The following is a 15516-nucleotide window of genomic DNA, read 5'->3' as shown; positions in this document are numbered from 1 at the left end:
TTTTGGTAACTTGTTATAAAGTTGGGCACCTTCATAAATTATACTTCTTCTACCAAATTTTGTCCTTGCTGGCCGTAAGTAATTTTACACAGACGTTGTCTCCGTCCCCGAGTTCTTTGGCTGTGAAGATAAAATTGTTGGTATGCCCTTTACATATTTGATGTATAAGTTTGTCTCACCATTGGATGTTCGAGCTTGAAGTTCTTCTTGTACACTTTTTAGAAAGTCTCTCTGGTAGGGCGTTTGGTCTGAGTATATTTTAACATTGTGTGTTTTATTTTTATTTTTATTTCGGAGTATGTTTTTCACTATAGCATTTGATGCGAAGGTCGCCTTTATTGGGCGGACTTTGTTTTCGACGTATTTACCTAGGCGAATGATCTGAAGCGGTTCAGGGCAGCCGTTATATATTGTTTTTGTAATTTTGTCAACGGCCTCTCTATCTGCAGCCTCAGAACCTGCTTCTTGGATACCGACTATAATGATATTCTTGTCTCGAATTGATCGCTGTTGGCATTCAGCAACGAGCTGATTGTAGCTGTCAGGCGTCAAAGCCGTGGGTGCTCGAGCAATACTTGATCTAAGTGACTGTAGGTCCGTTTCTATTGCCTTCACTTTATTTTCGGCGGCCGTTACGGATGTGGTCAAGTTTTTTACGTCGGTCTTCAACTGGTTCTGTTCAGCACTCACAATGTCAATACTGCTCGATATGTTACTAATTTGATTTTTAATAGTACTCACGTCCTGGCAAAGCTTTTCTATATTTTCTGTCTGGGTTTTACTAGAAGATTTTAATAGGGTCATCATTTCAGCCATCTGCTTTTTTAAATCTGCCATTTCCGTTAAAATGTCACTAGAAGAATCAGACAGTTTACGTTTGTTACGAAAACTCGGTCTTTGTAAATCTGGTTCAGCACCTGCTGCAAGGTTTGGTTGTGATCCGCTGAGTTCACGGGTGCCACTAATAACGCCTCCATTTGATGATTGAAGTGAACACATTGCAGCTCCGTGGTGCTTGAGCGATCAAAGTGCAGACTACTCGGCTTAGACGCGATAAGGAATGCACTGTTAGTAACTGTGATTTGAGTTTTAAGTTGTTCGTGATAAGGTCGACAATATAACAACGGTGTATTTTATTTATTCTTTGCACAAAATTGTAACACGTCTGTACTACACCGCACGCAAGGCCCGTTTCATGCAATTATACACATAAGGTGTAATAGAAATTTGATTTAGAAAATATACATATGTACATGGAATCATACAAAATCGTAGCTCTTTCAGAAAACATATCAAATTCTTACAAAAGGAAAAGAAAATAAAGTTATTAAAAGAAATGGGAAAACATATTATATAAATCTGATTGATTATTATTAATTACCAACATATAATATTTGATGTGCTTTCCTGCTTACCTGAGCTGTGTCACCTATAACTCTATACATAATACAATGTTTTTAATTGCTACTACTTTTTATTAGTTAGTTTCTGGTTTGGACCATGCATGTTTGTCTGTCAAGTAGTCCTCGACTCTGTAATAAGCTTTTAACATCAATGACTTTTTTAAGTAATTCTTAAGAGCTGGAAAGGGTAATCTTAAAGCATTCTCAGGTAACTTGTTATAAAAATGAATGCATTGCCCAACGAATGACTTTTGTACTTTACGGACACGAAACTTTCTGATAGCAAGCTTATTTCTATTTCTAGTGTTAAAGTTATGGACATCAGAATTCTTAGTGAAGGAGTCTAGATTCTTAATAACATAAATAATACTATCATATATGTATTGGGAAGCTACAGTTAAAATATTAATTTCTTTGAAAAGTTCTCTTAATGATTCACGCGCTCTTAAGTTATATATAGAACGAATGGCTCTCTTTTGTAAGACAAATATAGTCTGTATGTCAGCTGCTTTGCCCCAAACCAGAATACCATATGACATTACACTATGAAAATAACTATAATAAACAAGGCGAGCTGTTTCAACATTAGTCAGTTGTCTAATTCTCCTCACGGCGTAAGCGGCCGAACTTAATTTGTTAGCTAGTGTTCCGATATGAGGACTCCATTGTAGATTTTTGTCCAATGTTAAACCAAGAAACAGAGCTTTATCTACCATCTCTAAGCATTCATTATTCAAAAGTATTTTAGTATCGACTGGTTTAACATTCGGCAAAGAAAATCTAATACATTTGGTTTTCTTAGCATTAAGAAGCAAATTGTTCATAGTAAACCAGTTAAGTACATTAACGAGTGTGCTGTTAATTACACTATAATCGGTAGATTTCCGATCAACCTTAAAAAGTAATGATGTGTCATCAGCAAAAAGAACTATTTCACAAAGATTTTCTACTATACATGGCAAATCATTTATATAAACCAAAAACAGGAATGGACCCAAAATAGAACCTTGCGGCACTCCTAATTGGACTACAGCTCCGCTAGACTGGGTTTTGTTTACAACAACTGTTTGTGTTCTATTGCTAAGGTAAGAAGACATAAAGTTTAGGGCATTTTCTGACAGACCATAGTGTTCTAATTTCAAAATGAGCGTTCCATGATCCACACAATCAAATGCTTTAGAAAGATCACAAAATATGCCAATTGCATCACAAGAATTTTCCCAAATATTATAAATATGTTTAATGAGTACCGAAGCAGCATCGGTCGTGGAACGGCCCTTTGTGAAACCAAACTGATTGCTTGTAAGTAAAGTATGTCTGTTGAAGTGACCCAGTAGATCATTTAACATTAATTTTTCAAAAACTTTACTTAGTACAGGAAGTATTGATATTGGTCGGAAATTAGCCATATTACTCGAGTCACCAGATTTAAAAAGAGGAATGACTTTACTATATTTCATAAGATCTGGAAAGACGCCTTGTGAAATTGAAATATTATAAATTACGGCTAAGTAAGGCGCTATTACGTCTATGACATGACTAATGACTCGAACTGATGTTCCCCATAAATCTTCCGTTTTCTTTAAATTGAGTGACTTGAATGTTTTAACAATATTTGCTGAATCTACTTGACTAAACTCAAAGTTAATATTACATTTCTTAACATTAGCGCAAAGTAAGGAATGAGCTCGAGACGAAGATGAATGTAGACATTTCGTGGTATTAATAGCTATTTTAGAAAAATAATCTTCGAATGCGAACTGTACCTTTTCCTTGAAAACGACACATTTCCGCCTAGCTTTATAGATTACGTTAGGTCTAGGTCTAGGTCGATCTAGCTCTGACAATGACGCCTATAGGCTATAAAATATGATGTAAAATTGGATATTATTCTACATAAAGATGCCGTTTTATTAGTAGCGTTTAACATACTATATTGGTATGAGTTCTTAATCGTCGCAAATGGCACTTAGGTCTCGATAAAGCAGTAAATACTATATAAAATACAGCAATCAAACAGTCGCCGTCAGATATATTGGAGCGGCCAAGTTGCTCAATAATATGTTAACATGCGCTTTAAAACCTTGATAATGCAGGCTTTGTACAAATATTTGTGCATACCTTGGCCGCTCCGATATACCTGATGGCGACTGTACAATAAACCTAGTCGGTCTCTTTTAGATGCCTATTATGTATAAAGGAAATAAGTCATTATATCACATGTCAGTCTATATATGTGCCAATGGGCTAAACTATTTATATATTCCTGATACATAAAATGACAGAATAATTGCCTAATTGGCCAATTTACTTACTGAAAAGGGCATTGTTTAGGTTACTATACTTAGTTGTTTTACAAGGGGGCAAAGTTGTTGTTTAACCGCTCGTGCTAATATTGATACCCGAGCAAGCGAAAGATTCCAAAATTGATTCGAAAAATGGAATCTTGAACGTTGCGAGGGTTAAACAAAATTTTCCCCCGAGTGAAATATAAAATTTTTCACCACACCAACCCGAAGAAAATATTAACTGTAACTCTGCTATACCTGTTTATCGCTCGAATATGCAAGAGCGATAGAGAGGTTAGACAACAAAATTTCGAGTCTCTCGTTTGCGGTAGACCATTGGATTGTGACGCCCCCTATGCACAGTTTCGCGTAATATTCCCTATAGACAGAGTTAATTCTCTTTGACCAAAGTTCGTTTATCGTCGCGCTAGGTAGGCTAACTATCCGTGACCAATAATAAGTATCCATTCACAACTCAAAGGCTGGAACATTGAATGCGGCAACCGTGAAATTTGACTACAATGAGACAAAGCTTGCTTAATTTGAAGTTAACACCGTGAAGTCATTTGTTTATTACTTAATTTACAAATATGTGTTTTGTTAAGCGTTTACAAGTTTACAATGGTTTAAAATTAAGTAATAAATTATTTGTAACTTGTGGACAAGTTAGCTATTAAACAATTGACATATATCAATCAATCGGGGGCCAAACACCTTCAATATTAATGTCATTAATTATTGAAGTTTTAACATTACTATTGACACTACGGTCTACAATTGGAGTGAACTAAACAAATAATAGTGTCTGGATCGCAAATTCAATCGTAATAACTTCGTCTGCGTGATGATGATATTTTGAGTGATGCACTCAAGTGTTTTTTGCGTTAGTATGGTATAAAAATTCAAAGTTTGTTTAACCCTCGTGCCTTAAATACCTCGCAACACTCAATATTCTACTTTTCGAACCACTCGTTTAAGCTCGTTCAATTTAGAAATCTTTCGCTTTCTTTGGTATCAAAAGTTTTCTTGCCGGTCCTATATTTCGATACACTCTTTCTATTAGGAGAGATTTAAATCTTCTCGGGCAGAGATACACCTGGAAGTACTCTGGAAGCGATCGCTTTTTAGCGATAAGACCGCCTGTAGTTTAACCTCTTCTTTTCTGTATTATTTGTATTGTTTTCTGTAATGAGGTGTGCAATAAAGAGTTTTTGTATTGTATTGTATTGTACACCTATACCCTACAGGGTAAGAACCGTTGTAGCTTTATTTGACGTTCATAAGCTTATAGTGTTGTGAAAAACGCTCATTCCGAGAAAGACTCGATCCCTTGAGACTCTCGAGGCTTAACGCCTCAAAGGTGGCAAAGACGATTTCTTACATCCATACGCATAAAATAAGTAAATACAATTCTCAAATGTAGTCGAGTCTTCAAGACTTACGAGTCTTAAGGGCTCGAGTCTTTAAGCCTAAAAATAAGCGTTATTCACAACACTGTCATAAGCGAATTGTAATATACTTTTTTTTACTTAATAATATATGTCCTTTTCAGAGAAGACATGGAGAAGGTAAACATCAAGTTCCACGACAACGACACCATCACGTACCAACACAACAAGATCCTGCGCTTCGTCCCCGAACTGTCCGTCAACAAGAACCAGAAGTTGACAGTGCCGAACATTCCTCTACTGGTGAGTGTAACAATAGGTGAACAAAGTGACAACACCATCACGTACCAACACAACAAGATGTTGCGCTTCGTCCCCGAACTGTCCGTCAACAAGAACCAGAAGTTGACAGTGCCGAACATTCCTCTACTGGTGAGTCTAACAATGGGTGATCAAAGTGACAACGAGACCATTACGTACCAACACAAGATCCTGCGCTTCGTCCCCGAACTGTCCGTCAACAAGAACCAGAAGTTGACAGTGCCGAACATTCCTCTACTGGTGAGTCTTTTTAACTAGAGTTGTAAAGGATGACTCACGCTAGACCAGGCCGGGGCCGGGCCGGACATTCCGGAGCTTCGTTTTTTATGGAAAGCACCACGTGATCACCGATCAGCCGTCATCGATAATGACGTTTCGGACCCCTCGGCACGGGCCCGGCCCGGTCTGGCGTGAGTCATCCTTAAATTGGCCCAGAATTATCTTACATAAGTCTTTAATTAGCTCTGAGAACGTTATTGAAAAACCGGCCAAGTGCGAGTCGGACTCGGAGGACACGGAGGGTTCCGCACCATCAACCAAAAATAGAGCAAAAAAATCGTGTTTGTTATATGGGAGCCCCCTTAAATATATATTTTATTGTACATATTTTTAGTATTTGTTGTTATAGCGGCAACAGAGATACATCATTTGTGAAAATTTCAACTAGTCTAGCTATCGCGGTTCATGAGATACAGCCTGGTGAGACGGACGGACAGCGAAGTCTTAGTAATAGGGTCCTGTTTTTTACCCTTTGGGTACGGAACCCTAAAAATGGAGCATACAACACCTTATAATACCATTATTTTGTTTCAGACAGTAACATCGTTCTCTCCCAACCTGGCCGGACTCGTGGTGAGCGGTTTGGCGTCAGTACTGTCGGTGGCGTACAAGAAGACAGCTGAACCTTTCGTCAAGGTCACAGCTGAACAACTGGTTTTTGGGTGCGTACCTCCTTGAGAACAATGATTTTTTTTTTATTGGTAAAAATAAAATTACATTTTACAAGTCAAAATTAAGTACAAATTAACAGAATCACACCTAAATAGCGCCATCTCTCGTAACATCTTGGAATTAGGCGTAATTCTCAGCAGCCGCCGCAGCCGGACTCGTGGTGAGCGGTTTGGCGTCAATGCTGTCGGCGTACAAGAAGACAGCTGAACCTTTCGTCAAGGTCACAGCTGAACAGCTGGTATGTTCGTCCTTAAGGACCAGATATTAAGGGCCCATTTAGACGGTGCGAGAACTCGCATGCGAGTCATTTGATCGGTCGGCTGAGTTGATGTAACCTCAATGGTCCGCAATGTACCTATCTGCAAGTTCGCGCGCCGTCTTAATGAGCCTTAGCCCTAACAGTATCACAACAGAGAATGACTTTAATAATAGTGCCATCTCTCGTAACATTTCGAAATCAGGCGTTATTCTCAGTCAACATAGCCGGACTCGTGGTGAGCGGGCTGGCGTCAGTTCTGTCGATGGCGTACAAAACAGCGGAACCTTTCGTCAAGGTCACAGCTGAACAGCTGGTTTTTGGGTGCGTACCTCCTTAGTCATGACCTTAACAGTACCACAACTAAGAATGACATTAATAATAATGCCATCTCTCGTAACACATCGGAATTAGGCGTAATTCTCGGCAGCCGGATTCGTGGTGAGCGGTCTGGCGTCGGTGTTGTCGGCGTACAAAGTCAATTAGTTCAAATCGGACATAAGGATCAGTAAGAATGATATTGCCATCAGTCCCATTATTTTTTTTATTTCATGTCAATCCAGATTCCAGTTATTATACTGTCAATAATAATGTTAATCAACGGGTTGCACTCCGGGAGTGCCGGCAGAAGTGAAAACTCACATCTTACGTCTTACGCTCTCGCGAGTTTAACATTTTTTCCCCATCACAAAAAGTGCACAGCGCCGCTAAAGAAGTTTTCACTTCAATAAAATTATCGTCATTTTTACTATATCGAGTATGAAGTTCCCGATTTCGTATTGGATGAAAAATTAAAGCGCGCAAATTAAATTTCTAGTAATATTTATCGTGATTATCCGAACGCCCCAAAAAAGCATCACGCAATTAATTTAATTAACGCCTCCTAAACAACAGCTGTTGCAGCCTACATGAATATGAATCACTATCACTACATAGTATAAAACAAAGTCGCTTTCCTGTCTGTCTGTCTGTATGCTTAGATCTTTGAAACTACACAACGGATTTTGATGCGGTTTTTTTAATAGATAGAGTGATTCAAGAGGAAGGTTTATGCATTTGTTAACCCGTGCGAAGCCGGGGCGGGTCGCTATAAGGAATATTTTGAATCTTGAATCCTGTTTATGTAAATGTAAATTGTGTATTACAGATACGACGACCCCCTAGTGACTCTGGCGCATTACTTCTACCCCAAAGGCAAGAGACCGAACAGTCAAATGGGACTGTTGCTAGCGGTAAGAATCATGCTACTTAACCTTTTGGACGCCAATGACCGATATATCCGCACCGTAGGTTTAACGCCAAAGACCGATTATTCGGTCACAGACCACAGAGCAACATCGACCTACGCGCATATACGAGGGGCGTTCAAAATATTCTCGGTATTGATATCTTACGACCTCTTCTAAAATTTCTTTCGTTACTGGCCGCTAAGGTTTATTCATTGACATTAAAAAAAAGTATAATTCGAACCGAGATAGTCTTTTGTTTTTCTGCAATTGCTGAACAAACATGAACATCCTGTGCGAATTGACAATGTTAACTAAATTAGAACATCGATGCGTGATAAAATTCTTGACAAAACAGGGTAAAAATCAAAAAACCATAAAAGAGGAAATGGATTGTGTTTACCGTGAGTCTGCTCCTTCTTTATCTACCATTCAAAAGTGGTCAAGCGAGTTTAAACGCGGAAGGGAGAGTATTGAAGATGACCCTAGACCTGGCCGGCCTGTAGTAGCTACTTCACAAGAAAATATTGATAAAGTGGAAAAACTTATATTGGAAGATGGTCGAGTGAAGGTAAAATCTATAGCACAAGTAACCAATCTCTCTATTGGTACCGTACATGATATTATACATGACCATCTTAATATGTCAAAAGTAAGTGCAAGATGGGTTCCGCGAATGCTGACTCGGCTTCAAAAAGACATGCGTGTAGCTTGTTGTTCCGATTTTATTGACCTGTGCGGTGAAAATCCTGATGAGGTGCTGCAAAGAATAGTTACTGGAGATGAAACCTGGGTTCATCATTATGACCCAGAGAGTAAACAAGAGTCCATGCAGTGGCACATTAAGGGTTCAGCTCATCCCAAGAAGTTGAAGGTCATCCCTTCAGCTGGCAAGGTCATGGCCACGATATTTTGGGATTGTGAAGGAGTATTACTAATCGATTATAAAGAAAAAGGTGTAAATATCACAGGACAGTACTACGCTAACATTCTACGTCAATTAAAGGATGTAATTAAAGAAAAGAGGCGAGGAAAGTTAACCAAAGGTATTCTGCTTCTGCATGACAACGCCCCCGTCCATACTGCTCATATTGCCAAGGCAGCTATTGTTGAACGTGGGTTTAAAACTGTTACTCACCCACCGTATAGTCCGGACTTAGCCCCCAGCGACTTCTTTTTGCTCCCCAATCTTAAAAAGGATCTGCGTGGAAATAAATTTTCTGACGATGAAGCATTGAAGGCGGCAGTGGAGGAGCATTTTTACACGAAAGATAAAAAATATTTTTACGAGGGATTAAAAAAAATAATTGATCGATCTTTTAAGTGTATGAACATAGGGGGGGAGTATATTGAAAAATAAAAATATCAAACTTTTCGTACTTGTTTGTTTTCATTCTCATACCGAGAATATTTTGAATACCCCTCGTACATAACAACTTCAGTTTTGACACTTCAATGATGTGGCGTCTGAGTGACAGCTTTTGTATTTGACATGGCGTGGAAAAGGTTAAGGATGACTCACGTTAGACCGGGCCGTGTCCGGGCCGGAGCTTCCGGAGCTTCGTTTTATAGGGAAAGCACCACGTGATCACCTATCATCTGTCGTAGAAAAGTAAGCGCCGGAAGCTCCGGCCCGGACACGACCCGGTCTAGCGTGAGTCATACTTTACATCTTCATCTAAAATACGGCCAAAAAGGTAGGTAATTCATTTGAAATACTCAAAAAATTAACCCTATTATATTGAGATAAAATTCTACGAAATGTCGCATAGCTGTGAACAATATTTACTAACTATACCAACTCAAAAGCAATACAAATGGTTATTCCTTAACTTTTCCAGCGAAATTCTCGCGTTTGCGGTAGACCCTTAGGGTAACATTCCATTTCTGACCGCAGCTGCACTACTGGTTAGGGTTGCCAACCGTACTATATTATATAGTATTGTACTATATTTTGGTTCTCTGTACTATATACTTTTGGAAAAATATATAGTACGCTAAAATACTATATTTCCGATTAAACGTATATTACACTTATGTTTAGTATTTTATCTAAAAGTACTATATTTTTTTGAAATGTACTATATTTTTGATGCCTTATTCTGGAAAATACTATATTCCACCAAAAAATAGTTGGCAACCCTACTACTGGTACTGAACGCGTCGCTGTTACTGTCAATTTCCATAGTAAAATGAACAGTAGTGCAGCTGCGGTTGGAAATGGACTGTCACCTTTAGATTGTGACGGATTGTGGAAGTGGCGCCCCCTACGCAGAGTTTCGCGTAATATTCCCTATTCATTGAATTTTCCAGCGAAACGGAACCCTAGACGAAGTGTCAACGATATACACCGGCCAAAAGTCCATGTCGCGATTTGGATATCTGGACAAGATCAACGGATTGGACCACCTGCCCCATTGGAAGGACAGCCCCTGCAACGATATCAGGTATTTCATAGACCCTAGACTTGGTCTTAGTGACTTGGAAGAGAAACGCATGAGGCCCACCTGGGGGAGCATACACCTGACGCGTGTGTGGACGCGGGATCCTCTCTCGCATAGGACTATACAGCCACGAACGCAAGCGTCGTCACCAGGATGCTGCTTAAAACATCTTAGTGTAAGGCCTGAGTGGACGCTCGCTTGGCGGAGCGTGCAGCGTGGCTGTGGGCTCACATTTCTTGCTTGCATTTGTTTAACATGCACGCCGCACGCCCCGCCCCGCTGCACGCCCAACTCGAGCGTCCACTCAGGCCTTAGTGTAAGGCCTGAGTGGACGCTCGAAGCGGAGCGTTCGGCGGGGCGTGCAGCGTGGCGTCGGGCTCACGAGTAATTTGAGCAGCGTGCACTAAGGCCGCTCCTATACGTGTGCATTTGTTTAACATGCACGCCGCACGCCCCGCCCCGCTGCACGCACAACAAGAGCGTCCACTCAGGCCTTACACTTACACGGATGAGAAGGTTTATTATGGTTCACGGTTTCAGCGGGTGGGTGTCAAAGCCCATCCCGGTCGATATAAGTCTAGACAAACTAACCGTGAATCATTCAAAACTGTTATCTCTCTCTGTGTTCGACATGACACAGTTCTGGGCCAAACTATATATACAAAATCTATATGATTTCAGGGCCTCAGAAGGATCGTTTTTCCCCCCTCGGGCGGTGACCAAGTCGGACCTAGTTCATGTGTACGACAAGGACATCTGCCGCATACTTCCCCTGCAGTACAGGCGAGATGTCTATAAGGATGGTGGGTTTTCTTAAGTGTTAGTTTATCACTAAGTCGGACTTAGCGACCAAGTTGGAACTACCCGACTATAAATTGAATAATGCTGATATGTTCATCTTATCTAATCTATTTATCTATCTATCTATCTAATCTAATCTATATATCTATCTAATAACTTTAATCGAGCAATTCTTGTATATTTATTTATTTATATGAAAATGAAAAATGAAAAAATGAAAAATGATTTATTTAGGCATCAAAAATGCAGCTTATTACATAGTGGAAGGGATAGGGGGTGGAATTATTGCGGTAGATGCTTGATTTTTTTTGTGTGCTAAGCTGATAGATAGGCCAATTCAGTATGGTAACATTTACTATCGTTAGATCTTTGAATGGAATTAAAAAAAAAATAATGCCAAGAAAGATAAAATTACCCAGTATGTTTTATTATTTTAAGCGCCCTTGAAGTTGTGAACATACTGTGAACATAATTCACGTCACCATAAATAAAAATCTCATCGTACTCGGCGATAGGTGAAAAATTTAAAAAAAATCATAACTCCGAAAATACGAAAACTCGCGGAACATACATGGGGGTGATTCAGATAGCCCTCTAGGTCCTCTACCTCCCAGCATCAGTATATCACTACTTCTTGGGACACCCTGTATATGTTTTCCGAGCAAAGCTCGGTCTCCCAGATATTACTACCTAATCCGCGACGTGTTGTTTAATATTTATTAATACATACTTGTCCTTTTATTTATTTCCCAATCTTCCAGGCATCCAGACGGGTCTGTACACACCGCCCGCCTCCACATTCGAGTCGGCCGACGTGAACCCGGACAACAAGTGCTACTGCCAGGGGGAGAAGTGTCCCCCACGGGGTTTGCAGAACATCAGCCCTTGCCAATACAGTAAGTATAACCATAGAGAAATATAGTAAGACAAGAGTGCTCACTCCATACATCAGTTAGACTATTAATTTCAGTGTCTACATCTAGCATCGAGTAGCGGAACTATAAGTACTGCTACATCTATTGTCAAGTAGCAGTACTGATAGTTCCGCTACTACCGTCTTCCGTCCGTTTCCGTCTTTTTGGTACTAAAACTGATGTATGGAGTGAGCAATCTATGTATTTTTTTCTCTATGGTATAACCAACTAAAAGCATAGAGAAATATGGGGCATTATCTATGAAAAGGGACCTTATTGTCGATGGCGCTTACGTCGCACAGCGTCGCGCGGCATTGTATTTATATCGGAGCATAATTAATAATCGCTTAAACGCCAATAAGGTCCCTTTTCATAGATAACGTCACATATAAGTAAAAGAAAGAGTGGTAACTCCATACATCAGTTTTCTTACCAAAACGCGAGTTATTTCGTAGTCGACATCTAGCGTCAAGTAGCGGACATTATCAGTACTGCTAGTTGACACCAGATGTCACTAGTTTCGCTACTGACGAAAAATGTACTACTAAAACAATTTACAACTAATATTATAAGCGGAAGGAGTTGAAAATAGAGTATCGGTATAATCCGGTTATAAGATTAGCTAAAAATGGTCAAGCATTAGAGTTTTACTTTGCCGCGACATCTATTGTCAACTAGCAGAACTGATAATGTCCGCTACTCGGCTACGCGGCTCCCATGAGCCGAGACCAAGCCGGGACAACACAGGGAAGATCATGACACATACTAAACATGTACCTGTTTTAGGAATCACTAAGTGTAAGGTCTGAGTGGAGGCTCTTGTTGTGCGTGCAGCGGGGCGGGGCGTGCGGCGCGCATGTTAAACAAATGCGCACGTATAGGAGCGGCCTTAGTGCACGCTGCTCACATCACGCGTGAGCACACAGCCACGCTGCACGCGTCGCCGAGCGAGCGTCCACTCAGGCCTTACACTAAGTACTTAATTGAACAAGTTATCAAGATAACTCAAGTATTTATTGTTAACTTTCAGGCGCTCCTGTATACCTCTCGTACCCGCACTTCTACGACGCTGAGCCATCGCTTCTCGACAAATTCGAGGGGCTGAAGCCAGTTCAGAAGACCCATGAGACCTACTTCATGATACAACCGGTAACTATAAATATCTACCTAGTTTGTCGATACAGCTATTATGCGTATGTTTATTTTAGTCTTCAATATGGCATAATTATCTGGGGAAATTCAACCAAAATCACTTTCATAATAATTTTCCAGAAACTGGGCGTGCCGCTAGAGGGCTTCGTACGCGTGCAGTTGAACATCAGGGTGAGCCGAGCGCCCAACATCTACGTGAACAGCATCAACAAGTTCCCCAACATCATCTTCCCTGTCATGTGGATCGAAGAGGTTAGTAAGCTAGAGTAATAGTACATTATTGGCGAGGTTCGGAAGTAGCTACTTGCAGGCTGAGGATTCGTTTTAAACGGACGACCTTGGGAGTCCGTTTAATTTAATCCGAAGCCAGCAAGTAGCCTTCCAGCCGAGTCATATATAGTGCTTTTCTCAAAAATGGTGCAAGAAATAGAAATATTTTGCAGAAGCAACGTTCTAATTTTCACAGAAAAAAGTAAAACCATTAAAAAGATTTGCTTGCCGCCTTAAAAAAAAAAAGGAAGTGTATTTTTCTGCTGAAAATACGCTAACCTATTTGAGACACCTAAATAGTCGCGGTACAAATATTATAATAATAAGTGCTGATCCATCTGTTTGGCTGTTTAATGGACCTATGCCTTCATTTGATATGGCCATTTAAAGTTTTAAAAAGTTTGGAACTCGTTAAATAATGGAATTTGTATGCAACATTGCAGTCCCGAAATCGAGACTGCCAATGTTTTTAATTCTTTGAATGACCATAAACTACGCACTTCGCGACCTATTTTTTAACCGGCAACGTCGACTTTGCCGTCCATTTTTGAAAAAAAGATTTACCCCCTTAGTGTAAGGACCGAGTGGACGCTCGCTCGGCGGGGCGTGCAGCGTGACTGTGGGCTCACGCGTGATGTGAGCAGCGTGCACTAAGGCCGCTCCTATACGTGCGCATTTGTTTAACATGCACGCCGCACGCCCCGCCCGGCTGCACGCCCAACAAGAGCGTCCACTCAGGCCTTACACTAAGTAAAACTAGCAGAATAAAATATTTAACTATAAAGGCTAGCAAGCATCTCTCCCTTTCCAGGGCATCCACGAAGTAACAACCCCGATCTGGCGATGGATCTACCTAGCCACCACCGTCGGCCCCATCGCAGCCCCCCTGCTCACCTACTCAATGATCGTCTTCGGCATCTTAACCATCATAGCCGTCTTCATCAAGGCGTACAAAAGCTTCCTCATCGGACAAAATTCCATAGAAATAGTCGAGATAGGCCGAGAAACTTTAAGGCGGGGTTCCATGATTCTACATAGCACCCAGAAAATATGTTTAAGGGAACCCCCTTATATATTGTTGCCACAGACTAGTGTAGATGGCGTTAGGGAGTATAGTCAGAGTTTATGTGACGTAGTGGACGTAGGGAAGTCTGATTTAGGTTTAGAATGTGAGACTTTGATTAGGTCTGATAATAGTTTTATAATGTCTGAGAGAAGGTGTAGTTTAGGGTTTAGGTTACCAAACTTTTAGGTTAAGTGTGAATGTGTTTGTATAACATTAACATATAGTGGGCGATGTAAACTATATATTACCTATATGAATGAAAACAAGTTGAATTTTCTTGTTTGGTGCTCTTTCTAAGTGTAAGGCCTGAGTGGACGCTTGAAGCGGAGGGTTCGGCGGGGCGTGCAGCGTAGCGTCGGGGTCAGAAGTAATTTGAGCAGCGTGCACTAAGGCCGCTCCTATACGCTTGCATTTGTTTAACATGCACGCCGCACGCCCCGCCCCGCTGCACGCGCAACATGAGCGTCCACTCAGGCCTTACACTAAGTGTCTTTGCGAACATACTAAGTATGTTGATAAATCAAGAAAATGCTAAAATTACGTAACATTTTATGCCTAATTAGCGTGTCAAAAAGCATTTGTCCCTTTCAGACTAAACTTGTTGGAAAGAGATAAAAGCTTTACGCTATTCTCAAATATTCATATGTTAGTGTTAATACGTTAAATTTTATGCTTGTACGTGCCAGTGAGTGACGTTTTAACAAAATTATTTTTAGGAATCTATACTACCTAACTTGCTAACTATGTAAACAAAGGTTACTAGTAAATTGACATTCAGTGTCAATTTTCGTATGGCGGTTTGTTTACATAGTTAGCAAGTTCTATTGAATGACACTTTAGTTAAAATTCTTTGTTTATTTTTAAGCAAAAACGTCTAAAACATAATGATTAAGATTTACTTATCATTATGTTTTAGAAAAAACATAACGTTTTGTCGTGATTGCTTTTAGTTCAAAGGTTGAGGCGTCATTTGTTATTTGTGACGTTATCTATGAAAAGGGAGCTTATTGTCGATGGCGCTTACGCCATTATTAAC

At 40.2% G+C, this 15516-nt stretch overlaps 1 protein-coding gene across 3 annotated transcripts in view; it reads left to right on the top strand.

Annotated features, from left to right (window-relative positions):
* The window catches only part of LOC134660465 (scavenger receptor class B member 1), a 143539-nt gene extending 128820 nt beyond the window's left edge, over positions 1–14719 (top strand). The window contains exons 5-14 of one of the 3 annotated variants that reach the window (XM_063516217.1): positions 5244–5640; positions 6214–6315; positions 6906–6931; positions 7755–7839; positions 10147–10280; positions 10959–11080; positions 11840–11974; positions 13023–13141; positions 13265–13396; positions 14226–14719. In XM_063516217.1, the coding sequence (XP_063372287.1) occupies positions 5244–5640; positions 6214–6315; positions 6906–6931; positions 7755–7839; positions 10147–10280; positions 10959–11080; positions 11840–11974; positions 13023–13141; positions 13265–13396; positions 14226–14666 (1693 nt within the window). In that variant the 3' untranslated portion in view covers positions 14667–14719. The remainder of the gene's footprint in view (positions 1–5243; positions 5641–6213; positions 6316–6905; positions 6932–7754; positions 7840–10146; positions 10281–10958; positions 11081–11839; positions 11975–13022; positions 13142–13264; positions 13397–14225) is intronic. The other 2 variants (XM_063516218.1, XM_063516219.1) reach the window with 2 other exon arrangements.
* Positions 14720–15516: the final 797 nt, after the last annotated feature.

This window comes from Cydia amplana, chromosome 27 (assembly GCF_948474715.1).
Source record: "Cydia amplana chromosome 27, ilCydAmpl1.1, whole genome shotgun sequence".
Classification (NCBI taxonomy): Eukaryota; Metazoa; Arthropoda; class Insecta; order Lepidoptera; family Tortricidae; genus Cydia; species Cydia amplana.
This window is presented reverse-complemented; position numbering and strand designations above follow the sequence as displayed.